The sequence below is a fragment of the Hirundo rustica genome, chromosome 27 (assembly GCF_015227805.2).
Source record: "Hirundo rustica isolate bHirRus1 chromosome 27, bHirRus1.pri.v3, whole genome shotgun sequence".
Lineage (NCBI taxonomy): Eukaryota > Metazoa > Chordata > Aves > Passeriformes > Hirundinidae > Hirundo > Hirundo rustica.
In genome coordinates this window covers 3192081-3218520 of record NC_053476.1, presented here as the reverse complement: position 1 = coordinate 3218520, position 26440 = coordinate 3192081, and the positions used below count along the sequence as shown (strand labels likewise).

The 26440-nt window shown below is 45.7% G+C and overlaps 2 protein-coding genes across 2 annotated transcripts; both read right to left on the bottom strand.

The window, feature by feature from the left end:
* Nucleotides 1–4146: 4146 nt before the first annotated feature.
* Nucleotides 4147–9147, bottom strand: LOC120763759 (keratin, type I cytoskeletal 19). Its single transcript, XM_040087309.1, has 8 exons — nt 8586–9147; nt 7140–7222; nt 6654–6810; nt 6251–6412; nt 5993–6118; nt 5658–5878; nt 4913–4941; nt 4147–4409 (listed from the first exon to the last, which is right to left on the bottom strand). Exons 1-8 carry the CDS (start codon nt 9024–9026, stop codon nt 4390–4392), a joined length of 1239 nt encoding a protein of 412 aa, XP_039943243.1. The 5' UTR covers nt 9027–9147; the 3' UTR covers nt 4147–4389.
* A 207-nt stretch (nt 9148–9354) lies between these two features.
* LOC120763636 (keratin, type I cytoskeletal 16-like) lies at nt 9355–21097 on the bottom strand. The gene is made up of 8 exons (XM_040087078.1): nt 20639–21097; nt 19744–19826; nt 19434–19590; nt 19085–19246; nt 18790–18915; nt 18476–18702; nt 17844–17929; nt 9355–9365 (listed from the first exon to the last, which is right to left on the bottom strand). The coding sequence occupies exons 1-8, from the start codon at nt 21095–21097 to the stop codon at nt 9355–9357; spliced, it is 1311 nt and encodes a 436-aa protein (XP_039943012.1).
* Nucleotides 21098–26440: the final 5343 nt, after the last annotated feature.

The following is a 26440-nucleotide window of genomic DNA, read 5'->3' as shown; positions in this document are numbered from 1 at the left end:
GGCTGAAGCACAAGAAGGAGCAAAGGTCAGTTACGGAGACTGGCAAGAGAAGACAGCCTGTGCCTTCGCTGCCCTGGAGCCTCTTTTATATCCTCATGATCGGGTGTTGGGAGACAAACCCCACTGCAGCCCTCCCTCCAAAATTCCTCCTCCCTAGAGGTGAGGCCAACTGTGATGACATTCCTGACAAGCAGTGCTGGCAGCACATCGCAGGGGCTTGGGGTTTCTTTTTTTAATTAAACAAAGGGCATGAATCAGATGATGTTTTTTCTTCAGGCTATAGTTCTGAAACTTGGGGTTTACTTCTCTGACATTTAAGAATGGAAAAACAAAGTGAGTTCAGCCCCACCCACTTGGCTATTTACAATGCTCACCATGGCTACCTTCAGATAATCGACTTTTTCTAAAAATGAGGCTTAAGTAAAATTCTCCTTTTGTTGAAAAATGTACAATCCTCTCTTCATCTCACCATTATTCCTTCTTTTCTATCTGCATTTTTCCCTTTAAAATTTTGGAATTGAATTTGAAATGGTTTTTTCTTGAATTTTTTTCTTGGAACTAATTTTTAAATTTTGGAGTCAGAATTTTTAGTACAAAAAAGCATCTATTCGTGGCATTGTGTGAGGAACAATCAGCATCCATTGGTGTGCAAGTGAGAGTGGGAATAGTAAATTTATTAATTGTAATGAAATAGTCCAGAAAGGTAACACAGATTGAAACAACTCAGTTAAAAGAGTAAATGTGGGAGGACTAAGATCCTGTTACTTTGGAAAATGTAAAGAGAATGTGTTTAAGATAACACTGTTCTGATAGCAATACATGTGTTTAATGCCAATGTGCACCAGGAAATGGAATAGTATTTGAAAATAAGAGTTGAGAAACAATCGGAGGAGTCACCTTACTCCTTCATTTAAAGCAAGAGGCTGAAACAGAAATACATTACAGAGCTAATAAATTGGCAGTGAAATTCAGGAATTCAGCATCCAGCCCTGCTCACCCTGCACAGCCCTGGGAAGGCAGATGTGGGAGGTGTGTGAGGAAGCAGGAGCTGCCCGAGTGCCCTGCTGGGGATGGGCTGTGTGGGGAGTGTGGAGTTTGCAGAGTGCCCTGATCTCTGCACAACACAGGGACCTCAAATAAAGCTCAAAGAAAACTGATGTTTGCTAAAAACATCATAAGAGCATTGTTTTTACACAGTCTTTGACAGTACAGAAACTGAGCTTAGAACTCAGGATGGGGATTTCAGATACCTCAAGGCTCACAGGAGTTGTTAGAATAACCCAAGGGGGTTTCTGACATTTCCAGCTGAGACGTTAATGCAGGCACAGGGAATGCACAGCATTTTCACTCGGACATGTGCACTTGGGAGGGAAGAAATGGCAAAGTCCAGCTGTGATGTGCCCTCACAGGCTGGCTCTGGGCACGGCCACTCGCTGCAGGCTGAGCAGAGCACACCAGTGGGTGTTCACAGCTCTGCAAACATGTTTCAAACTGAACCTGGCCCTTTGCCACAGCCCTTCAGTTTTGCTGCTGGGCGGATTGTAATGGTCTGTGTACCTTGCCAGATCCCCGTGTCTCCAAGGCTTGGTGGCTCAGGAAACAAGTTCAGGCAAGTCCTCCTGAAGTCCTCCTCCAGAAAAAATTGTCTTAAAGACCCCTGTAATGTCAATGCCCTGAAGTGTGTGCACTGCCTGGGGCTGATCAACTGAGAGAGCCCACAATAAGCAAATCATGTTCCATTAAAAAACCCAAGCAACAAAACACCACAGAATTCAGTAGGAAACTTTGGGGAGTTTTCAGTGAGTCTTCTTTCACTCAGGTGTGATAACTCCTTTGGAAGGTCAATGGTGAAACACATTTTGCTGCTTTCTAACATGCCCCAGGCATCATGCTGAATCAGTATCAGATGAACGCTTACAAAAAGGTAGCAAATAAAAGCTGTTTCTTTCTGTTGAATATTTACCAGTGAGAAACAAAATAAATCAAGCAGCCAATACAGATTGTGCCCCATAACATAATTTAGACAATGATCTCTAAAGCATTTTCTCCTTACCGGCTGTACAAGGAAATAGAATTGAATCACATGCTGAAGTTAAAAACAAAAAGGGCTCTTTCAAGCTTATGCCTTTATTCTGGTCTCACTACCTTTGCTCAGAGATTCCTTATCCAATGTCTTGAGACACAGACTCATCCTTTGCACAGTCTCAGCATTGTACCTGTGGTACCTGAGCTCTTTGGTTTGTCATCTTCCATAGAGCTTTCTTGGAAGACATTCCCTGACATGTCTGTGCTGCACAAACTCTTTTGTTACCTCTGCTGTGGGATTAACGGAGCTGACACACTCCAGCCCCTCCTGTCAGGACAGCAAGTTCCAGTCAAGCAGCAGCTTGTTTGTCATCTCAGTGATCACTCTATCAGTGATAAAACCATCACTCAGAGGAGACATGGCATACCTTTAGAAAACACTTTTTTTCCTGAATCAGACTCTAAAATTATAGTGTCTGAGTGATTTGTATCAAAAATTTCACCAGAAATCCTTCTTTACACATACAGGACAAAAATCAATAAAATTATAAAATAAAATTTAAAATAAAGTTGAAACTAAGCTATAAAAACAAGAATTCAGGATTTTTATAGCTTGCATTCTTGGAGCATGAGAATTTATTGTCAGACTTGCACATTTGCAGCTGGACAATACCAGAAGTCTGCAACAGTAAGCTCCCACCCTGACTGGTTTTGTCACAAGAAATTGTTCTCAGGGAACAGGATTCATTAAGATTGAAAAACAAACCTGGAGCTGTTTGTTCTTTCATGTACCAGGTCTTGGTGTTGCAGGGAATAAGTTTGTGTTAATGTGTCTACACTCAGCAACTGCCTGTACTGAATGCACGGGATTTTCTTCTCCTGGCTCTTCCAGAAGTGAGCCCACAGAAATGGGTGAGCTCCTGAAGGATCCCCTGCACCTCGAGTGCCTCTTGGGCCACTGTTCCCTTTGATTCTGCCCATCTTACCCCCTGTACTCCCCATCTTGTCCCTTTCTCCGTGTCTTACTTTTTTTTGAGTGTTCTCTTCTCCAGTCACAGTTTTCCCCTGTCAAAGCGAAGCCACTGCTCAATGCCACCATGCTTCATTCCAGAGACTGAGCTGGGATTGTTGGTGTCAGTAGTGACAGCTGATGTTGACAGGTCACTTGAGTCACTGCTGAACCAAACCCAAGCACCAGCAGCTTTGGATTGAAGAGGATTGCCCCACCTTGAGAGAGGAGGTCCAGAGCCTTGGGGTGCTCTGAGCCATGCAAACACTCTGTTAATCTGTTGTGAACATCTAGCTGTGATCATGGACATTCCCCAGGGCCAAGGAGAGAAGTGCTGAAGGATTTTATGATGTCTCCCCAAAGCACAGACTGCAAACTGATCCACTCTGGGGGAGAAGAGTGCTGGGATACTTTCAGTCTGTGCATATCCCTGTTTTCATTCCCCCCAGCTGTGGAATACACTCTGCCTCTGGTAACAGCAGGAGCTGGGAAGGGCTGGTTAGGCTGGAGCCATGGTTTGCTTTCAGTGCAATCCCTGAAATGTTTCCTTGGCTGTCAGTTTGGGGAGAGATGGTAGGAAATAAAATCAGTGATTTCTGGGTGTTGGAACTAAAAGTGATTCCACTTGGAATTTCAGCTAGGATAATATCCTTGCAATGGCATGAGAGTTAATGGAGCTGAAATTTGTGCTAAAGGTTTGTAAGCTCTTTGTAAATGGGGAATGGAAGTCAAGAATTCTCCAAACTGTGACTCACCCCTGTGTGCTCCTGCCGGAATTATCTATGAGCCAGTATTTTACTTAGTATTTTACCCTATGAAAAATCTCCCAGCTCCTGCTGCTCCCAGAACCACTTCCCATCCCACTGCCCCTGCTCTGCAGAGTGTACAGCATCATAGTGAGAAACCCAGGTCACTCTTGTGTCCCCCACCAAGGGGCTGGGGATGCTGCTGCCTCTGTATTCCAAGCTCCTGCCAGCAAGAGGAGCAGCAAGAATCAGGATGGAGCCCAAGCTCCCCACAGTGAGCACTCTCAGGGAGGCTGGCTGGTTAATTCCTGCCTGAGTAAAGCCAAACTTCAGTGAAATATCACAGTAACTCTAAAGAAGCAAAGCTTGCAAGAATATCACCTTTATTTGAGTAGATGCAGCAATTCAGTACATGCAAAATCTAGAAATAATTGCAAAGCTGACCCAGTTTGCATCTTAATCATCACTAAGTGAATGAATCTGCCTAAACTTTGTGTGGACAAGAACGTTCTGTGTTTCAACAGTCATTTCCAGCAGTTCAGCGTGATTTCTCCCTCTCAATCCATGTGTTTGCTTCTTCTCAGTTTGCAGATGACCTTTGAAGGGCCTTCAGTGCTTGTCTCTTTTGTCTGCAGTAACATGGAGAGAAAGAACAGCAATTATTTAAGCTCAGCTCACACAGACCACTCTGTTGGGATGGGCACTGAGCTTGGCTTGGGCCTCATCTCTCATTGCCTTCTCTCAGAACTTTTCCTCTCCACCACCTGGATTTGACTCATCTCTTTTATGACACTGCTGACCTCTAACAGCTCAAGGCAGGTTTTACTGGCATGTTCCTGCAATTCCCCTGAGCTGGCCAAGCTTCGATTCCCAGGTCCTTTCATCTGGGGAAATGATTATGTGTTTTGTGCTCTACTTAGCCTTTACTGTGGCAGACTCTGAAATGTTCTTCTGATATCTGACATCTTTTAATTGCTGAAATTGGTTCCATTCTAACCAGAGACATTATTTGGCACTTGCTATTTTTTTTCTGTGATAAATTATGCAGACCCCAGTCTCTAGAACAGTCACAGCTACCAGTTATGCATATTTTAGAAAATAAAACTTCTCCTGAAAGAGAACGGATTCTTACCGGCAGTTCCTGAAAGGGATCCAAACATCCTGTGGAACAAAGAGAACAATTGAAAGGAGAGTTAATACATCAAATGCTGCATGAGATGAGGATGGATGAAACCAAACTGTCTATCAATCAGGTACAAACACTGTGTGCAGTCAGGGAAGAGATGCCCATCTCCCTTTGCTCCTTCTCAGCAAAGGACAGGGAGTTGTTGTAGGAAATATATTTTTAAAGTGCATTGGGAAAGGATATTATGGAAAAGAAATAACAGAGAAACCCTGCCTCATTTTTTTTCCTCCTTGAGGCTGTGTGAGATGAGATTTGGCTGTGCTCCCATGTGGGAGTCACTCAGTGACTGCCTTCACTTCTCTTCCCAGTATTTCCTCCCACACAGATTCCTGTCGGGTAAAAGTCTCTACCTGGTAACAGGGAGTTTATGGGAATTTGGTAATAATTTTCATATCCTGCAAAACATTATTAACTGCACTTTTCCTGACTCTGATGCAGCTGATCACTTCAACTGTTAGTTGCAATTAATTTACTGTGTTGCTTGTCAGTTCCCCTTCCTGTTTAGAAACCCTTTGAGGTCTCACTTCATGTAAATGGCAACCATAACATTTCTAGCTCCACCATGGTCCAGGAAAATTAGTATGTTAAAACTGTAGAACTCCAGGAGTATTTAACTGTGTTTACCAAGGTGCTGTAGCAAACGAGCACCTTGACATGGTCAGACTTAGGAGGCTGAGCAAAAGGTTCTTACTGGGACTCCTGGCCTTCCAGGAGCTGTCGGTACGTAGCTATCTCTTGCTCCAGCCGAGTCTTGATATCCATGAGGATCTTGTATTCGGTGTTCTGGCGCTCCATGTCAGCTCGGAGCTCAGCCAGCTGTGCCTCGATGCTGCCAACCAGCCCCTGGATCTGCGCCAGCTGCGCCCCGTAACGCGCTTCCGTGTCGGCCAAGGTGCCTTCCAGCGCCGCTTTCTGTCAGGGAAACCACAGACAGGAAAGGTTGCTGCCAGTGCAGGACTCTGTGTAGGGAGGGAAATATGGGCCCTTTTCAGAGGGGGGTGTCAGGCAGTGCAAATTCTGGCGTACCATGCTGAGCTGGGACTGCAGCTCGATCTCCAGCCCTTGCAGGGTGCGTCTCAGGTCGGTGACTTCGGATTTGCTGCTCTGCAGTTGTTCGGTGTTAACTGCGACCTCACGGTTCAGCTCTTCAGTCTGAGACAGGGAAAACACTACGTGAGAAATGTGGGGGACGTAAGGCTGTCACAGCATTTTTCTGTGTGTTTTAACAGTTGTTTCTTTAATGGATTTTTTGGTTAGTGTTTGTACAATATGGTGAGGTTTTACCTTGCTGTGGAACCAGGCCTCAGCATCCTTCCTGTTCTTCTCAGCCATGTGCTCATACTGGTCCCTCATATCTGCCAGGATCTTGGACAGGTCAATGCCTGGAGCAGAGTCCAGTTCAACGCTGACTTGACCGGCTACTTGCCCTCTCAGGGCACTCAGCTCCTGTGGGGAATGGCAGAGGAGACAAAAGTACAATTGTAAACTGAAAACATTATGAACCTGCTGTCCTTTCTTCAAGGGCTAAGGCTGACTGACTCCCCTGAGATACTGGATACTGAGGGATCCCAGTCTACACAGAAATCTTTTCCTCACTGTTGGAGAGCCCAGGGCAATCCTGAGGGACTCCACATCTCCACAGGCTGTTTTTCTAGTGCCACTCTCAAACATGCTTCTTGGGGTTTACCTCCTCATGGTTTTTCTTTAGGTAGGCCAGTTCCTCCTTTAATCCTTCAATCTGCAGCTCCAGGTCGGCTCTGGACAGGGTCAGCTCATCCAGGACACGGCGCAGGCCGTTGATGTCGGCCTCAACGCTCATGCGCAGACCTTGCTCAGTCTCAAACCTTAAAAAAGCAAAATGAACCCATTCAGGTTCACTGATTAACCAGCCCACAAGAAACACAGTGTGAATGTATCTGGGTTTGTAGGATTCATGGTGTAACAAACGTCATCAAGCATTAAACCTTTCTCCACATATTCCACATTATGCAAAATTTTCAGCGGTGCAGATCATGCTCTTAGCAAAGACATGAAGGGTTGAACTGCATGCACAGGATCAAACCAGTTTTCATACAGGGGTTTTAGGGGCATTTCATTCCTGTTTCACTGCCCTTTGGCTCAACAAGGATTTTTGCCTACTCATGAGATCCTTTCCCTCGCCAAAATTACTCACTTGGTTTTGAAGTCATCAGCAGCCAGCCTGGCATTGTCAATTTGCAGCACGATCCTGGCATTATCAATGGTGGCATCAAGGATCTGCAAACAATGAGAGCTCATTACTGAGGCTGAAACAACTGTTATCAGCTTCCCTGCTGTGCAGATAAGAGTCAAGAGTCTATTTCATCTGTAGCTACAGCAAATAGAGGTGTAGGGAAGGATCTACAGCAAATATTTCCCACAGATTTATCACATACTTATGCCAGGATTCTGTTTTGGACACATCCTTGTGTCTGCTGTATGAAGTGGCTTTAGGTGGAAGTTCCACAGTGAGCCAAAACTACGTGCTGGCTGAGAGGGGGAGGACTTTGAGACACCATCTCTGATCACATTTTTATTTCCTAGAATACCCAGTATAGTGTTTCTAGATTATTTTAATGCATCACGAAAGCCTCTGAAGGAAATTTTATTTAGAAGGAATCTCTGTTCAGTTTTACCTGGAAAGCATGTCTTCTATGCCTGCCAGCCTAAAACTCAAAAGGTCACCCACAAACCAGCTGTATGGTTTCCCACCCCTAACTAAGGGGAGCAAAAGAAAGGAGGGGAAAGACTACTAACAGGAGGAAATCCCATTGCCAGTTCTGCCATCAGCAGAGCTCAGATTTTAAATCAGGAGCGAATGGGGATGAGTTGCAGCAAGGAGAAACAACCTGCGTGGGAGTGGTCATGAACTCCAGGCTGAACTCAGAAAACTAAACCTCAAGTTTTCTTTCATTTATTTACATAATCAGCTACTCCCTGTGTTATGCAGGGTGTGTATCACCTCAGCAATCTGTTATCAGGTACCCATGGGCTCTTGGGGCAAATCCTGCATTTATATATGGGATTGATTACTTCATTTCCTTTTTTCCTATGCCAAATATTTAAGTTCACTTAATTCCAAGGCTAAGTATGGAAAATGTGAAAAAGAATTTACTCTAAGCCCATTTTTGTTTTCATTGTTAAAGCGGTGTGTCTGGGCCTCTGAGGGTTTCCAAGCTCTATACAGGTGAGAGGTTGCAGAGACAGGCAGGTTGCTGTCACTGCTTGGCTCTCATTAAATATCAGTTTATATATGGTCATACATACATTAACTGGTCATATGTGTGTACACGACCAGCATGTGTAGATGTGTGTCTATAAACATATGCTTTGTTAAAAGCAAACATTATCAGACTTTGGTACTCAGGCATCCCTCACAGACTGGTTTGTGCCTCCTCTTGGCTAGCATTTTAAAAAGTAGGTGATTCCATATTGACATTGACTTTATCCCCACACTGATTCCTTCCATTTACATCTCATCTCCCTCTCCTTCCCATGACCTGCAACGCTTTCTAGGGGTTCCCTAAGGAACTTTTTGGGTTTTGATGCCTCCTTTGTAAGTGGAAATCTAAGATGATCTTTGATAAACATTAACACCTACCTTGTCTCGAAGGTCCTCGATAGTCTTGAAATAAGGACTGTAGTCCCGAGCTGGGCTTGGTCCTTGTTTTTGGTACCAGTTTCGGATTTTGGTTTCAAGGTCAGTGTTCGCCTCTTCGAGCGCACGCACTTTCTCCAGGTAGGAGGCCAGGCGATCGTTCAGGCTTTGCATGGTTGCCTTTTCATTTCCCGAGAGGAGCCCATCACCACCCAGGCCACCCCCATAGCTAAAGCCGCTGCTGAAGCTGCCTCCACCGTAGCCCCCTCCCAGGCCGCTTCCCAGGCCAGAGGAGACAAACCTGGCAGAGGACACGGACACACCTCTGCCACCAGATCCCCCGTGGATGCTGGGGGCCCTGAAGCTGCCACCGAACCGCAGGGAGGAGGCTCCGGGCCCCCCCGCCACGGAGGAGCTGGTTTGCCTGAAGCTGTAACTGGCCATGGGGAGGAAGGGCAAGGAGCCAAGTTAAGCTGCACCTCAGCGGCTCGTGATCCCGAGACAGGAGAGTGCCCTGCTCCCCCACCGCACCGCTTTTATGCCGGTGACAATGGGAGTTGTCTCCAGAATGTGTTATCTGAGACCCATGGAATTTATCAGCCCTAAGCCTTCTGCCAACACGGCAGTTGCCCTTATTGGTCAGTGGCTGTGGAGTGGGCTGTTTCCTTCCCCAGTACCTCCACATCCCCTCCCCCGGAGCGCTGCCGCTGGAAGCGAAAGGTGGGATTTGGAGGAGGTGTCTCCCTACCCAAGGGAGCGTTCCTAAACCTGGTTAGAGTTTACCTAGGTGGGAACAAAGGGGTTAGGAGCGCACCCACTGCGGCCAACGCCGCGGTCAGAGCAGAGTCACACAAAGCCTTGTTTTAACAGTGATTCAGCCTGATAACAGAGCTTGTAAGGAGCTCAAATGGTGAACAATGTGTGTGGACCTTCACCTTCCCACCCTCTGTTTCCCTCATTCCCCCTGAGAAAAGTTCTTCTTTCAGAAAGGAAGTTTTCACTCTTTCTGTCTTTACTCTCACATCCCTTTGGGCTAATACAGAACGCGCTGTGTCTGAGAGTCTGGTTTTCTACAGACACAAGAATCCTCCTGAAGCAGCCGTGGCTGTATCTGCAACAGAGAGAATAAGTGACATCCCTGAGTACCTGGGAAATGAGCAGAAACAAGTGTCTGATTACACATTGAGTCCTTTGATTGCTACTGAAAGAGAGAAGCGAAGAGAAGAAAGGGAATCACTTAGTCTTCTGGTCTTTGAGAGATATGAAAATGTTATTTCTAAAATTTCAGGTCCTCTATTATCCAAGATGGATTTTCAAAAGGTTTTGTTACTGTGAGCTCCTCCCTGAGCATCTCTAACACACAAAGGGATACTCAGAGCTTTCCTCTCATTCTCTTTCTTTCTCATTCCCTCCAAATTCTTTGGAACTCCTCAAAAGTATTTTGGAGAAAGAGGAGGTCCAGGCCTGGCAGCATTTGCAGCTCTTGGGAGCAGTCAGGCCTTTCTATACCCATGAAAAATGCTCCAGGTGTTTCAGCCTACAGAATAGAGCTGCACTCCCTGTGTACAGAGGTGTCAAACTGCAGGGCAAATTCAGGGAGGGAAAGAGCAAACAGCGAATGGGAGGCCAGCCAAGGCACCTGTATCACCAGGTAACGAGGAGGCTGTATCAGGAGGAATTCTGCAGTGACTCAGGTGCAGAATATATCACTGGATACACACAGGAAATGTACCACGCTTCAGCCCCGGGACACCACAGCGGAGCTCTTTGCTCTCTGTACAGATTTCTGCCTTCCACAGCTCTCCGTCCTGCGCTCTAATGCTGTGCAGCCTTTCCTCACAGGCCCAGGGACGCTCCTGCTGCCAGAGACACTCCGGTTCCTTCTGGAGACCTGAATGTCCTGTTCAGCCCTGGGTGGGACGAACCTGCCCAGCCAGTAACTGCTCCAGGGGCTGTGAGCAGGTGACAGAGTGGTGTCAGGAGGTGCTGAGACAAAGCAACTGGAGAACAGTTATTTTTTTGTTAAATATTAAAGTCCATAGTTAGGGTGTAAAGAGCATCATCAGTACATGTGCTTTTCTTCACTGAACAGAAAAGTAAGAAGTGAAAGGAGAATAAGTATCAGTGTGTTCTTTTTGACATCTGTCTCCTGGTACAAGGAGAGATGAACATCTGTCCCCCCAGGTACTCCTTCAGCATGCCCTGGACTCCCATATCAAGACCTCAACGCAGTGTATTTTTGGTTTTTGCAAAATAAAGAACTCATCTGTGATGCTGCATAATATTTTACGATCCAGCTCATGAAAATTGGGATCTAGAAGATTTCTGGATGCCCTCTACAATATCTTGAGTAAAAGCAGCAATCACCATATATTGCACTGTCAGAATATTGATCAGGTACTGTAGGCAAGCATGGGTTTGCATGAGCTTACAGGGAAGAATCTCCCAAAGAATCAACTGCAATTCTTAGTGACACTTTGGAAGTACAGCTGGAAGTGTCAGGAGAAGAAAGGCTTGAGACACACAGTCCAATGGATTAATCTGATTTAAAACACCAAATACAGCATAAGCCTCTAGTACCAAATCAATCCCTCACACAGCATTTTTGCTATAACTTAATTCTAAATCATTTAACTTTCCATTTCTGTCTTACCTTAATGGTTGCATGTGTTTGTTTTTGTAGGGACTGCTTTAAGGTGAGAATGCATATTTAAATGCTTGGAAAAGCCTTCAGTATGGCAAGCTGAAGAAGGTGCCATGAGCATTTAGTGTAGCTAGTATTCTCTCTTTCTTCCAGTGCTATAAACCTAATTTATGGTAGGGTCAGCTTTTCCCCAATAAGGAATGGTCAGCACAGGGAATCTCCCTTATCTGCACCTTATCAGAGGGGAAGGGAGACACATTTTTTTCAAGCAAAGTCATCCAGTCACACCCAAGCTCCTGGCTGAGACCTGGTTCTGCTTTATCTTTATCTTCTCTCCTTGCCAGTCACTGCTGCTTTATAAAATCATTCATATTGTTTCAGGTTAGCTTTATTAATTGTTCTGTAAACCCTTTTTTCCTTGCCCTTGAGGATGCTGGTATATCCTTCTCTCTTTTCACATCCTGCTGAATTTGCTTCCAGGGATAGCTAATGCAATTACTCTTTAATAAACTTGCTGAACATTTTAATCAACTTTGTTGGTGCCTGCAGTTCCATGGATGCATCTATGGATGAATGAGCAAAGCCAATTTATTATTCTGGATTTGCCTTTTCAATTTTTAGCTGTTTGTCCCTTCTGGTAAATCTTTCTTTCTGTCTTTGCTTCCATCAATGAAAATGTGCTGCTTTTTCACGTGTATATTTTTAGTTTCCATCTCTTCTCTTGCTCATATGAACTTTGTCCACTCTCCCAACCAGTCATGTCACAGACCTTCTTAAGATCACAGCTTGGGATGTTTTTCTCCCCTTGTGAAGATCAGAGGCATGAAAATTTTGCAGCTTTTTAATTCAAGCACAAAATTTTCTATTTTTTCTTTTAAACTTCCTTGTGGGAAGAACCAGTGACAACAAGCTCTGATCTGCAGCTGGTAGCAAGGTAACTGCAGTTGTGGTTGCCCAAGATACAATTCTCAGCTGTCTGGCTTTTACAGCCCATCATAAATCTTTTTTTTTCAATCCTCACAAACCTGGCATTGCCATATATTCCCTGAATGTGCCAACAGATTGTGAGACAAGAATGTTGCTGTGCTGAAGAGGCAGGTCCCAGCACATGCACACATAGCTGTGTGTGGCTAGAGAAGAGGGTTGGGAAGAGCAGAGCAACGCAGGGAATCTGCTCAAAGTGACTATTTTTGCAAACTAGAGAGATTGTGGTGAAGTTTCTGCTCTGAAAGAGGTGAGAAATAAGGTCATGTAAGAGTTCTATGTTAGCAGAAATTGTGAGAGTAAGAGACACGACAAGACATTTCTGTCCAGGGCTCTGTTCTGTTCATGGCAGGACAGAAATGACGGATCAATGATTTGAGCTGAACTGGATTGATTCCTGCCCAAGCAGTGCTACTGGGGCACAGAATTTAATTTCTCAATGAGTGCCATTTATAGAACATTTGAACAGACTGGTATGAGGAAAATACATAAAAGATCTTCCTGAAGAGCTGGAGCACTTAAATAATTGAGAGCAGTGTAAACACTTTGCAAATGCTTGAAACTGGCTGTGGTGTGGAAATGCTTCATCATTGTCCCTGTTTCCCTAGAAACATAACAAGCTTTAAACTCCTGACTCCTCCATCATTCCAGAACTCTAATGATAAAGCAAATCAGAGAATAAAGTACCTGAGACAGGAAAATAAACCAGATTTTCTTATAGTGTGATTAAAACAGTTGGGGCACCAAGCCCTAGGGAGTGCAAGTCAACTCACTGGGTGTACTTTCACACTTCCTTTAACCTGTTATCTGGCTGGTAAATCTCAGCGAGATATGATTGGGCTGGAAACTATTATTTGAGAGCCAAACATCCAACTGACAGGAGGATGTGTTCCAAAAGTCAGGTTTCTGCAGGCAGCAGCAGAGGCAGCGCAGGGGCCGCTGCCAAAGCCCAAGGGACTGAACCTGGCCCGGGCCCGGGGGAGCGGTGGCTGTTGGACACTTGCCATGGCCTCTGCATGCTGCTGGGATCCTCGCTGAGGGAGGAGGCCTGGGGCTATCCACAGGGATCTTCCCATACACCACATGGAAAATTCCTGCTCAAAAATAAATCCTAGACTTGGGAGGGACACAGGGTGGATGGGGCTCATAGCACAGACCTGAGCTGTTTTAGTCTGTTCCAGCCTGTAAAACATTTGTATGTCTATTGTTTATATCTATGTGCTTATATATTTACATGCACATACTTGTATTTTATTTTATTGTTATTTCTCTTGCTAATTTTGTAAGAATATATTCTGATCATAGGGGTAAGCCGCAGCTTCCAGTAAGGGCAGAATTTGACTGTTCAAGCCTTAAACATTAGTTTGAACATTAGTTCTGGATCTAATTAGAAAAGAAGAAACTCTCTTAGTACCCTCCTGGTGGATTCTTGTATTTGGGCTTTTCTTATCCTACCAGTTGTTTCACACTCAGTTTTTCATGACAGGAATTCTCAGTCTGAAGATCTCTGGTTGAGCTCAATGGGAAAATCCAACTGTTGCTCTAGGAGGGCAAGCCCTGCAGCCTCTGGTTTGTGGAGCTGCTGCCTGGGAGGTGTTTTTAGCACTTGGTTCTCATGGCGACTCTCAGCCCATGGAAACCCCTTTGGAGCCGTGGTTCTGGCTGTCCTAGCTGGTCACAAAACTTTAGGGGAACAAAGGGGGATTTCTGACTACTTTTGACAGTTTGTGCCACTTTCAAAAGGGACTGTGTTACCCATGTTTGTGTGGACCAGGTAAGTCCCTTCCCAAGCAGTCCTGGCTGTTACCTTAACTAAGAGCCGTGATTTTCCACCAGACTCTGACACCCATATTCAGCTTTAAATCTTCCTTTTATTAAAAACTGAGGTTTGTGCCAACTGTCTGTGTTTTGGGCAGCCCTCCACCAGCAAAGCAAGTGACTGAAGCGGTTTCTGAGTGTCTTTTCACGCTTTCCTAATGGATTAAGTCTTAATAACTGATAAAATCTGGTGACATGATTTCTAACAGCATTTTCGACAGAAAGGAGCTGTTGGAATTTGTTTAAAATCTTCGCGTGTGTCTGAGCGCTGGGAACTTTTGGGTATAGCTGTGATTTTCAATAGCCTGACATCAGGTTGTGGGAAAGAACTGAACTAAGATTGGGAATGTTGTCAGAAAGTGTTGATTACTGAGGCTGTGGGTGCCTTTGATCCCTGCCCTGCGCGGGTTGCCAGGGCTGGGAGCACAGGTGTGTGCCAGGGAAAGGTGTTCCCTGGAGCCAGGCTTGGCGGAGCTGCGGGAGCGTGGGCTCCCAAACTGCGCTATTAGGAGTAATTGCAGCATGCAGAAACCTCTCTTTAGGCAGTGCTAAAACAGCCCTGAGAGTCAGCTCCAGTGTGCCTGAGACTACGTGTTCACTGTCACTTGTCCTTTATCTTGGAATCATGGAATGCTTTGGGTGGGAAGGGCCCTCAGAGCTCATCCAGTTCCACCCTCTGCCACAGGCAGGGACACCTTCCGCTAGAACAGGTTGATCCAAGCCCCTCCAACCAGGGAGGAAACACTTAACTGTTAAACACTTAAAAAAATTCCGAGGTTTGTTGGGATTAGCACTCCAAAGTTTTATATACCATGTGAAATCGAACAGAAATTGTTACAGAGAGAGGGAATTTTCCTGCAGGAATTCTCATACTTGGCTGCTGCTATTTTTCATGGTTATGGTGGGCTAGTAAGTGTCAGAAATATCACAGGAGCAGCTTTCTTCCCTCTAGCTTTTTGTTACAGGCACAGTGAGTCAGAGTTTCTTTTCTCCTTCCTTGAATCAGTAGTGGGCTGAGAGAGAAATCTGCCTTGTCACCTCCGTGGTTCCATTTCCTTGTAGCCAGGAGTGCCAGAGCCTGGCAGGACTGTGCACAAAGGCACCAGCGGTATCTGTTCATACCTGACAGCTGCCCTTGCAAGTAGAATCATTGCTGCGGGTCTAAATCCTGCAGGTGCATCAGAATCCTGATCCAGAGTGCAGCCCCTTGGAGAACACAATCCAAGAATTCTGGTTCTTGCCTTGAATTTCTCTCCATACAGCCATTTCACGCTCTTATCTTCATCAAACCTCCTGAAAATATTGCATTATCCACCTGGAGACGATTAATTTCCACAGCGAGCCACAAACCACGCGCGCCATTGGCGCCTTGGGAATGGGGCGCAGCACAGAGCGCCCCCTGCAGGCCCGGCTGTTAAGCACAGCCATCGAATCCAGGGCATGGAATAAAAATAAAAACGCGCCGAATTTGGTACTCACGAACCTGTACTTTCCTTGTACCAATCGTGTCTCAGGCCTGAGGCTTTCATTTAATTTTGAGAGTGTTTTGAGCAGTTTGTGTCACAAATCCTACTTGTTATTTCCTTAATTGCCATCGGAGGATGCCAGGGAACCGACCTGAATGGACGGACTCACTGTCACCCACAGATAAATCCTGTCCCTGGTACACTGGGAGCTGTGGGACACGCCACTGGAGCAGGATGAGGCTCAACCACAGCATTCCCTCATGCTGGCACTGCAAACGTGTGCCACCTAAAAGAGAGCAGAAGGGAAGCAGGAGACTCGGAAATGCTCCCAAGAGACAGCCTAGAGCACAAATGGCTCCTTTCTGGGATCACAGACATTCTTCCTAGTTAAACTGTGCCTAAAGAAGGTATTTGATCCCAAAGTCCATTATAGCTGGCTAGTGCTGAGGGCTTTTTGGGAAAGTCAGCAACGCAAAGAAAACTATCTGGTTGATAAGAAAGAGGAGTAAAAAGGATTGTAAGGCAGAAGAGTCCTGTTGTGACTCCAAGGAGAGGCAAATCTGCTTTGACTTTACGAACCTTTGTTTCCCATGGAAATAGTTTCTGTGACTCATCCCTTTCCTGCTGCGCTGAGAATTCATCTTGGATTGTAACATGGAATAGTTTGATGTGTTTTAAAATAATACCTTATTATCCAAAGGACGATGTTGTACCTGTCCTGACTCTCTTTGCAAACCAAAGTGTAAGTGTAAAGCTGCGTGACGGGATAAGAAATGTCGGTGATTTAGGAGGTGTTCAGGGAACAATGAAGCCTCTGAGACCCACCCAGGGTCTGGGACAGGGCGGCAGTAGAGTCACTCCCCTGCTATGTGGCTGACCCTGTTCAGCAGCTTCCTCAGCCCTGAAAGCCAAACACTGAAATGCAAATTTCTAGGTTTGAAATGGCTGAGGTATTTCACCCATTTTCTTACTCTGTTGAATCCACATAGGCTGAGTGTGGTACACGAAGTGAGGCAGGTTTAGTAACAAAGTTTGAACCTTTCCTGCACTGTGACGTTCTCCACTCAGCGTTCCACACAAGATGGAGCCGGGAATGACCCTGTGGAATAAGGGAATATCGAGGTACCTCTGTAGTGTACTACAACAAGGGAATACACTCCTCCGTGTGGAACTTTCAGATAAAAGACCCGAGCTCAGATTTTCCAACATGTCAGGAGGAATAATCCCAGCAATTGAATGTTGGGTTAGTAGAACTTCCTTATTCCTCACTCATTTCCTGATCTAACCCTGTGCTTTAATGGAACAAGATCAGACAGAGCTCTCACCCAGAAGCTGCCTGGATAGGATCGATTTCTTGTTCAGTGACTCTAAGGAAAGTGGTTTTGATTGGACAAAATTTTCATGAAATTTTGGGGTTAATTAATCCTGATTTTTCACTTCAGCTGCTGAATTGGCAAATCAACTACTTGCACACCCCTTGCAACATATGCTATGAAAGAGAGGTTCCCCCACCCCTTTCTCTTCCCCGTAGGTGTCACCCTTGAGTTTAATGTGGATGTGTTTATTCATCTCCAGGATTTTACCCAGTCATCACATGATTTAGGATTCACATATTTCTTTGGAGCCATATTACATAATTCACGCAACCTTAATTTCTTTGTGTATCTGACTTGTTACACCTAAACGTGAATAGAATATTGATATACCAAATAGACTGCTGGACACAGAGTTTTCTTTGCATTGCAGAAAGGTAAAGCTTTATTCGAGGGATTGTTGTTCAGTGGAGAACCAAGTGCACTGCACAGACCTGTGTATAAGCACGGTGATCACAGTGATGGACAGTGTGAAAAGAGAGGAGTAGATAGTTTTAGGAAAAGCCTAGTAATTATTAATTTTGATTTCGTGACTAGCATTTGGAGAGCAGTCTGTGCATGGGGTAGGTCACAGCCCATGTGGGCTGTGGGCCAGGCTGCTCCCACAGCACTGACTGGTTCAGGGAAGCCCAACGTGTCGGTGGTATCTTAACACACTCTTGACTGCCCTGTGGAAAGAAAAAAGAAACCATTGCTCTGATAGGGAAACCAAGAGTCTCTGCATCAGTGACATTTCAGACTCATCCACTATTTAAATATCCATTTGTTAGCAAAAGTGTGGGAAAGGAGCTTAACGTGTCTCTGGAATTGGAGCCAAACCACTTTGAAATGAAGAGCTTTGATTGTGAATGGTTTAATCCCTGCTGCAATTGCAGCTGTGGAAGCCATAGCACAAAGTTGGTATTAACAGGACAGGGGATGAAACACAAAATGTGAAAGCCTTAAGTTTGGATGCTCTTTGGAAGATGTTTCTTACCTGCCTTGTCACTAGATTGACCATGACAGTAGGAACTAGAAGAGTGGGAGGACATACCTCCTCCTTGGAGAGCTCCTTGAGATGATCTGTAAAAGGAAAGGAGTTTTAATGAAGAGAACAGTACATACATACTGACATCATGTGCAGCACATGGAACAGCTCAGCTTTTCCTGGATCTTGCAAATATATATTTATATATTTTTTAAATTTCATTCCCTTCAGCTGTATTTTCCTAGAAAATTGTAAAAGTAGAGCCAACAAGAGACTTGCAGTACAATTCTTGCACTCTCACAGTCCAGCTGTGCTTGTTCATCTGCTGACAGAAGGAACTTCATTACAATTTGGTTTGGCATGGTGATTCCTCCCATGGAATTCACTCTGCACAAACAGGTCAAGAGGAACTGATTAACACAAAACCTGTCAGTAACAATCTGCTCTGTGTATGCCTTGGTGTTTGATGTGCTCATGAAGTTTTTGATAGACACATTTCAATGCTCATGCCATTTAAAAAAGTCGCTAAACTTATATTTCAGCTACAGACAAGTAAAATATTCTGCTCTGTCTTCCATGAGTGCCAAGAGAGAAAAGCTTGTGATAAAATTTGTGCTCTTATTGGCAAAGAGAGAACATACACAAGATCCTGTTGCCCCTCCTGCAGCAGCGCCCGGTACTGCTGGATCTCCTGCTCCAGGCGGGTTTTTATACCCAGGAGCATCTTGTACTCCTGGCTCTGCCCCTCCATCTCACAGCGGATGCTGCCCAGCTCCTCCTCAACAGCATTGATCTGTGCCTGGATTTGTTGGAGCATGCAGCCATAGCGAGACTCAGTTTCTGCCAGGGAGTTCTCCAGAGAGCTTTTCTAGAAAGGGAAACACAGGAGTTGAGGAGCAGAGTTCTGTGACTCCTTGCCCAAGGAGGGAAGGGCCCGCAGATCCTGCCCCTGTACCGTGCTGAGCTGTGCCTGCAGTTCGATCTCCAGGTTCTGCATCTCGCGCCTCAGCTCGGTGAGCTGGTGGCTGCTTGTCTGGATGTCCTGGCTGCTGGAAGTGACCTGCTGATTGACTTCTTGGATCTGCAGAGTCAAACGCCAGAGACACTTTCTGAGCCACAAGGGAGCAGATTTGCTGAGTGACTACTCACATTTCCGGGGAGCCTCTCCCTTTCAGCCAGTCCCAGTACTGGAGTGTCTGGGTTGTCCCACCAAAGGAGACTCCACTCTGGTGGAGTACCTTGCTACGTACCTTGACCTCATACCACTGCTCCACTTCCTTGCGGTTCTTTGCAATGATCTGCTCATATTCATCTCTCAGATCATTCAGGATCTTTGTCAAGTCTTCTCCAGGGGCAGCATTGACCTCCACGCTCACATCACCACCAGTTTGGGACTGGAGCTGCCTCATTTCCTGCAGGGAGTGCAGAGAGAGACACAAGAGCACACACAGGTCATTTGTTATGCTGGGGCAAAGCAGTGCCAAGGTACAAAGGAATGATGGTTCCATGGCATAAGGTGAAATGGAGTGGATATGTGATGGTGGGAGCTGTGAAGAATCAGTGGATTATGTCTTTGTGCTATCTATCATTGCACCGTACCTCCTCATGGTTTCTCTTCAGAGCAATCAGCTCATCCTTCAAGGACTCCAGCTCAGATTCCAGTGAAGACCGAGTGGTTGTGAGATCATCCAGGATGTTTCTCAGGCCATTGATGTCAGCCTCCACGGTCTGACGGATGACCAGCTCACTCTCATACCTATAGCAAAGGAAAGCAAAGCGTTGCACATTAATTTCATTACAATGTGTAGGCTTGATAATACCACTTTAGACAGGGCTTCATCCACCTGTATTCACGAGTCTCATAAAATTTGTGACACAAAAGGGGCAAGGTTGACAGGGAGGTACTCACTTCATTCTGAAGTCATCGGCAGTCATCTTGCTGTTATCGATGTCCAGAATCATTCTGTTGTTGTCCACAGTGGCAGAAATAATCTGCAAAAGGGGAAGATGGAGAGGAGTCTTTCTGTGTTCTAGATTTCCAGGACAAGCAGAAGGAAGACACAAAGCTTTGTTAGAGTGTTGCTCCTGGTCTTGGAATTGTTTCTTGGAGTAGCACAGGGGCCACAAAAAGTTCCTGAATTGCCATGCCAGGGACTGGTGTGTGCAAGGTTTTGGCTTTCCAAAGATTTTGATGAAAGAGTACACTGATGGGGGAAAGAACAGAAGAACATTTATGTTGGGAAATGGCCAACCCCCATGGGGTTCTGCAATCTGTGTGGAGGAGGCAGTGTGGGCTTTGCCTCTGATGCTGTAAGTCATCCCATTACGAAAAATTTGATTGTAATGGAAGACCTCAGTCCTTCCAGCTGGTGTCTGTAGGAGCGTGCGGGGACAAAGGGAGCTCAGATCCTGCCATCCAGGTGCCTTGGCTTTGCACTCCATCCAGCTGATCTGGGTGGGAGCAGGGGGAAGCACTGCAAACCACACATGGCTGGTTTGGAGCCACCTGCACAACGGGGGATGTACATTGCATGAGCCGGCGTGTCTGTGGCTGGTGGAGCTCCTGGTGCCTGGGGCTGTGCCCTGTTGCCTGTGGGCTGCTGTGAGGGTTTTCTCACCCAGGGGATGGGAGGTGCAGCTCAGCAGGTTTGTGCCTGCGGTACCAGCAGCACGGCCATCCTGCAGGCGGTAGAGCCCAGAGCCGGGGATGGAGGGAGGAGGAAGGAGCAAAGAGGAAGGAGGAAGGCCTTAGAGGAGAGAGGAGCGTGTGGGAGATGGAGGCACGTGTGCCGGGATGATCCTACCTGATTTTGGAGTTGTTCGATGGTCTGGTAGTAGGAGCTGTAGTCCTTGGAAACGCTGGGAGCTTGTTTCCTGTACCACTCACGGATGTGGTGCTCAAGCTGAGCATTCTCTTCCTCCAGCCTTCTCACCTTCTCCAGGTAAGATGCCAGGCGGTCGTTGAGGTTCTGCATGGTGACCTTCTCATTGTTGCCCAGCAGCAGGTCCCCGCCAGGGCCGCAGCTCCCCGCAAAGCCCCCGCCAAAGCCCCCGCCAAAGCCCCCGCCAAGGCTGCCAATGCTCAGGCTGCCCCCGTAGCCCCCGCAGGCCGCCCCGCCGTAGCTGCCCCCGCCGATGACAGAGGAGGCGTAGCGCCGGCAGGACACGGAGGAGCTGCGGCCGCTGCTGCCACCACAGGCGCCTCCACCTCCTCCTCCGCTCCTGTACGAGGTGCTGGATGTTCTCTTGATGCTGCAGCTCATGGTGAAGGGATCAGATACACAGCCCCAGATGCAAAGCTCTGCGCAGCGAGATACAGGAAATCAAATGCAGCGGGCCGTCCTTGCTGGTGGCTATTTATACCTGCCTGGTGGGTGTCACCTGCCAGGCAGTCCAGCTTCCCATGGGGTTTGCCAGCCCTAGTGCTCATGCCGAAAGTGATGTGCTAAGGGGAATTTCTTTTGGGGCTTGGGACAGCCCTCCCCCCAGGTACTGGGTTTGCATGCTGATTCACACCAAGCCTGCACTGCAATTTCGGGTGGGTGGCTGTGAGTTAGATTTTGTTGGAGATAGCTTGTTGCTGGCTACTCAGTGAGTGAGACTCATTTTAATGAGTGTTCTTTGTTCTTTGGAGTAATTTTTTTTTGTCCTGAAAACAGGTGGTGAAAGCACCACCTAATCACTCTGCTTTAATTTCAGAGTTGGACCAGTATGAACTCAGGCACCCCTTGTGTCAGGCTGGTTCAAATCGGTCTGTGGAACTGCCACTTCTGGAAACAGAATCTCTAAGAATTTGGTTACTTCCCACTAAAAGAAAGCTCAGTGTGGGCATTGTCTCTCAGAGTACTTAGTGGGAAATCACAGTAGAATGAACCTAAGAGCAGCAATGCTATTTCTGTTCTCATCAAACTCTGGTGGTATCACTTCCAGGAAATCCTCCTGTCTCATGGGCATGCAGTGGTGCCATTTTAAAGTTGTGAGTTTTTAAACATTTTTGTGCAAATTTCTAATCACTGAGAGGTTATCTTAAACTGAAATATGTATGTGAAATTTATATGGCTTCATTGGCTGTATCTTGGGAGAGGAAAGAAAGGATTTGGCTTGGCCAGATGGAAGCTGAGATTGTTATCAGCTGGCTCTTGAGGAAGGACTACCAGGGCTGTTTGAAATACAGAACAATCCTGTTGTCCAGGTAGGAAAGGGCACAGTCTGGATTTGAGTGTGTTTGGGCTGGAAACTAAGGGGAAATTTTTAACTATGGGAGGGAGAAGGGTCTTGAAGCATTTCCATTGCAGGAGCTATGGATGGAAGAGATAGTTTCAAGTCTGATCTCAATCAACTGATGTTGGGATTTTATCCTTGTGTAACAGAGGTAGCTGTGATGACCTTCTAGATCCCCCTTACCTTTGGTCTTTTGTCCCTTGGTTCTGAACAACTGCACCATTTCTCTAAGGGGGCAGATTGTGATGAGGTGTTCTTTGGAAAGGAAATTTTGCCTTTAAGAAACTTTTGGAAAATGTGATTTTTAAGCCTTCAAGACAAGGGGCCTCATTATGCGAGGGGTGAACTTTGATGGGAATCCATCTCTACTTGCAAGTTGTAATTTACCCATTCGTTTTGTTGTTGGCTTCTCCATTTGTGCTGTTACCTACACACACCCTCCAGTTGTGGCTCAAACAGGATTTTTCTTTTCTTAGCCATAATGATTATGGGATCCATAAAAGTTACTAATGTGTGTTATGGCTGACTGAAGAATCATGGAAAACCATTCACCCTCTTTCTCGGCACACCACCACCCCCGTATCACAGATAATGTAATCCTTTGATCTGCATAATTATGCAGCGTGATTGTTGTTTTATTGGTAGCTCTCTAATTCTCCACACGTCAGAACCAGGCACTTTGCATATGTTATTGAGACTGAGTCATCATTGTTAAAAAATAAAAATTATTTTCTCACAGGGTGTGATTCCTTAGTCATATTTTCCTCATTAGATTGTTGAAATGCACTTTTATTCTCCCTTATGAGATGTTTATTGCTGATTGGCGTTAGTGCCAGAGGTGTTGATTTTATATCTCCTTCTCAGCATTGTTGCATCACAACACCCGACCTAACAATTTCTGACATTTCCCAATGCTGTAATTTCATGCTGTCACCAGGTGCCTTTTCTCTGTCTCTGTTCCTCTCTTCTTTTTTTTTTAACAGCTGATCTAACCATCCTTACTGCCATAACTGCATCCCAAACATTTAATCTCTAGACCTCCTGTTCTGTAACTTGGGGGTATTTCCTTGTCTCCATGTGCATTTCTGGCCACTGTCCTCTGTACATGGCTCTTAGCCTGAGTTGGCTGTTGTGAGTGAGTTTGAACCTACTGATTTACTTCACAAGCCAGAAGAGCCAGGACTGCTCAGGAGCAATTACCTTTCATAGCCTTTGTGATGACAGAAGGAGGTCAGACATGTTCTGCTGTAGAAGATACTGAGGTTCCTCAGCCATTCAAAAACACTCTAAGAGCTTTGAAATCACCTCTTTCCCTGGCAGACCTTTTGCTCTTAGTGCACCCCATGGAGCTCTGCAAGTCAGAAGTTTGTTTGAAGTAGGAGTGCTGTGAATCCTTTCCCACTGCTGTTTACCCACTGGTGAAGCTGCATGCTGTGCCACAAACAGATACTCCAAATTGGCAGAAGAACCAAAAGCAGCCTGTGGTTTCCACAGAGGCTGTGATGCCATTACTGGATGTGTGTCTTCAGTCACACGAGAGGGAGAGGACAATGCTAGGTACAATTACTGGTAATTAATTGTTTTACAGTAAATGAGTCAAACGTGGTTTTGGTAAGAAGAGTGCTACTCCCAAGGGTTTCGTCAGGAGCTCCATTTGTGCATGCCTCATCCATCATCCATTGTCCTGCAGCATCACTCAGCCTGTGCATTGGTTCAGTTCATTCAGAGCTGTAGGATTTCCACAACCCCCATTCTGGGCCCATCTTCCTCTCATGTCACTCCATGGGGTGGGCTTATAAACTTGCATATGTATAGACTTACAGAAAATCCTGTTAAATGTGAGCTGTTTTAATTCTGCAGTTCATCTAAATCATTACTCATAGTCCTTCCTGAAAAAGGGCAAATTTAGAGATACTTCCCAAGGGAAATTAAGCTCTTCCAGCAGAGGGATCCTTTCCTGTTCTCTTTCTCTCTACCTGCTTCCATGTACTCCTGTTATCGATGATGGTGACAAATTGAATTCTGAATTCCTCCCTGCCAAAGCCTTTTTTTCCTATCCTGTAGATCTTTTCAGAACACTAAGCAAGTGTATGGCTTTATCTAAGAACATGGATGAGTGAAGTGAGCACCAGGAGCAGGCAGTGGTGTCAGCATGCCTGATCACAGAAACAGCACAAAGTTTCTGGAGCACCTGCCAGCCTTAGACGGCGGCTGTGTGTCTTGCTGTGCCTTTGGCACACCTGTGGTGTGTTGTCCCTAGGACAGGCCTTGGCCCATCCCTAGGTGGAGGTTAGTGCCTGTGGATCAGCAGGAATGTGTGGAGAGCATTGTGCTTTCAGCAGCAGGACTCTACAGGGAGCTGATCCTGCTGTAGATACTCCTGAGGACCCTCCTCAGTGCCACCCACTGCACCAAGACCTCACACTCCCAAATCGGCTCAGAAATGGGGACAGACACTGCAGCTCTGGAGTTCCCGGGAGTTCTCTGTGTGAGGACTTTTGATCATTCTGATGCTTCTCTGTGCTTCTGGAACATTAGAAGGAAACAAAGTAACCTTTCAGTACTTTAGCTATATACATTAACTGTAGTTTAAGGTTCCATAATCTGGCCTCAAAAGAGATGTCTCCTTCAGCTGCTTCGGCTACAGAAAATACAGCTGAGACCTGAGTGAGTTCTGGCAGCATCTGGAGACAAGAGTCATGTTTGCATTTGCTTTATGTCACTTTCTATACTGTTAAAACCTGAAATGGGCTTTTTAGTCATTGTAGACAGGCTTTTATTCACACAAATTCCTGATACTGGACTGATAAAAGTCAGTTTTTCAACAGGAGTAGGAAGTGTATTCCTTGTGGACACTCACTGCAGACTGCCGTCAGGGTGCTGTGCTGGCAGAGCAAGAGAGAAGACCTAAACAAAATCAAACTCTTGTAAGTTGGTTGTGATGAGAAAATGTTTAATTTCATTGCCCTAACAGATCAGTCCTTCAGTCTGAAACAAAATGGGAAATACTAGAAACCAGGTTTGATCAGTGGGGAAGGAAGGAAGAGGCACCTGTGAGTGATTCATGGCTGATTTTGTGTTTCTGGTGCACAACACTCAGAGACTGGAAAGGGGCTTCACTGTGATATTTAGAGGGCAAAATACATCTAAAGGAGCTGCCCTGATTTAGTATTGCTCTCTCATCTCTAATTTTGTTGATTATTTTATGTTCTTGAGCAGTAAAATATAGAAAATACCTTCAGTGAAAGGAATATTTCTCTCATTTCTCTTAAGGCAGAGTATCATCAGTCAGCTGCGTATACCAACAGAAATTGGGTTCTTGGTATTATATGTATTATAGTATACATTATGTTATTTAAATTGAAATTTCCATCATAAAACATTGGAATGTTTTTGGTGCATGACACTGAAGGAAACAGACCCATTGTTTTGCTGCCTGTATTTCCTAACAGAAGTCAGCAATACGTAATTCTCTGTGCAACAAAAGGTGTAGAAATACTTGTGAGGAAGCCCCTCATGCTGGAACAACCTCTCCTGAGTCACACCTTCCTTCCCACAGAGCTACATCTATGATGAGATTAATGGACTCAGATAAGTCACAGTAATACCACTGGGCACAGTTTAGTAAATTAACAGTTAATCTCCTAAGAGTTACCCATCATTTGTGTTTTCTTTCTCCTTTCACTCACATAATTCATTCTCTTTAGTACAAGTGGCAAGGCAAGGGACCAGAAAGCAATCCCTTAGTGACCATTAAAATAACAAAGTGGTAAATGGTTTTTAACATCTCAGGAAGGAGAGATAATTGTGTCAAGAACTGACAACAAGATTTCTATTTTCAACCTTATACCTCTTTCTTGTGAAGAGAGAGTTCTGCCAGCTCACCCAGCAGTTCCCCTAGGCAGAGGCTGGCTGTTGTCTCATCCCACACAGCCATGGTCACACTTCCTGATATTTCATTTCACTCAGTAGTTCTGTCCTAGCACTGTGCCCATTTTCCTGGTGCAAAATGGCCTGTCCTGAGACCATGTACCCCATACAACTGCACAGCCCGTGTTTGGTGGATGATCTGGCTAAGTACCCGCACGAGGTTGGTTAAATTTATTTTCTCAGACATGTTGTGATTTGCATTGCAGACGTAAAGGTTTATTTAGAGCAGAGTTACCAGCAGAGTGTGAGCCCTCTAATGAAAGAATTAATTGCCAAAGAAGAGTTGAGTAAGCCGAGCATTGCAGGGCGGAGGAAGGGGTGCTGGGGCAGGTGGCCAGGCTCATCTTCCAAACCCTTTCCGCTGCCTCGGCCGTGCTGCAGAAACTCTCGGGAGTCTCTCGCCGCCCACGGTCAGTGCATCTCAGCTGGACGGTGCCAGGGTCGCTGCTGCTGCT

Coding starts and splice junctions, on each gene's coding strand:
- LOC120763759 (XM_040087309.1), bottom strand. CDS start 9,026: ATGGCCAGTTACAGCTTCAGGCAAACCAGCTCCTCCGTGGCGGGGGGG. Junction 6,811..7,139: donor GCTGATGACTTCAAAACCAA/GTGAGTAATTTT, acceptor TGCTTTTTTAAG/GTTTGAGACTGAGCAAGGTC. Junction 4,410..4,912: donor ATCCCTTTCAGGAACTGCCG/GTAAGAATCCGT, acceptor ATGTTACTGCAG/ACAAAAGAGACAAGCACTGA.
- LOC120763636 (XM_040087078.1), bottom strand. CDS start 21,097: ATGAGCTGCAGCATCAAGAGAACATCCAGCACCTCGTACAGGAGCGGA. Junction 19,247..19,433: donor TGAAGAGAAACCATGAGGAG/GTACGGTGCAAT, acceptor CACTCCCTGCAG/GAAATGAGGCAGCTCCAGTC. Junction 18,916..19,084: donor AGCAGTGGTATGAGGTCAAG/GTACGTAGCAAG, acceptor TTGACTCTGCAG/ATCCAAGAAGTCAATCAGCA.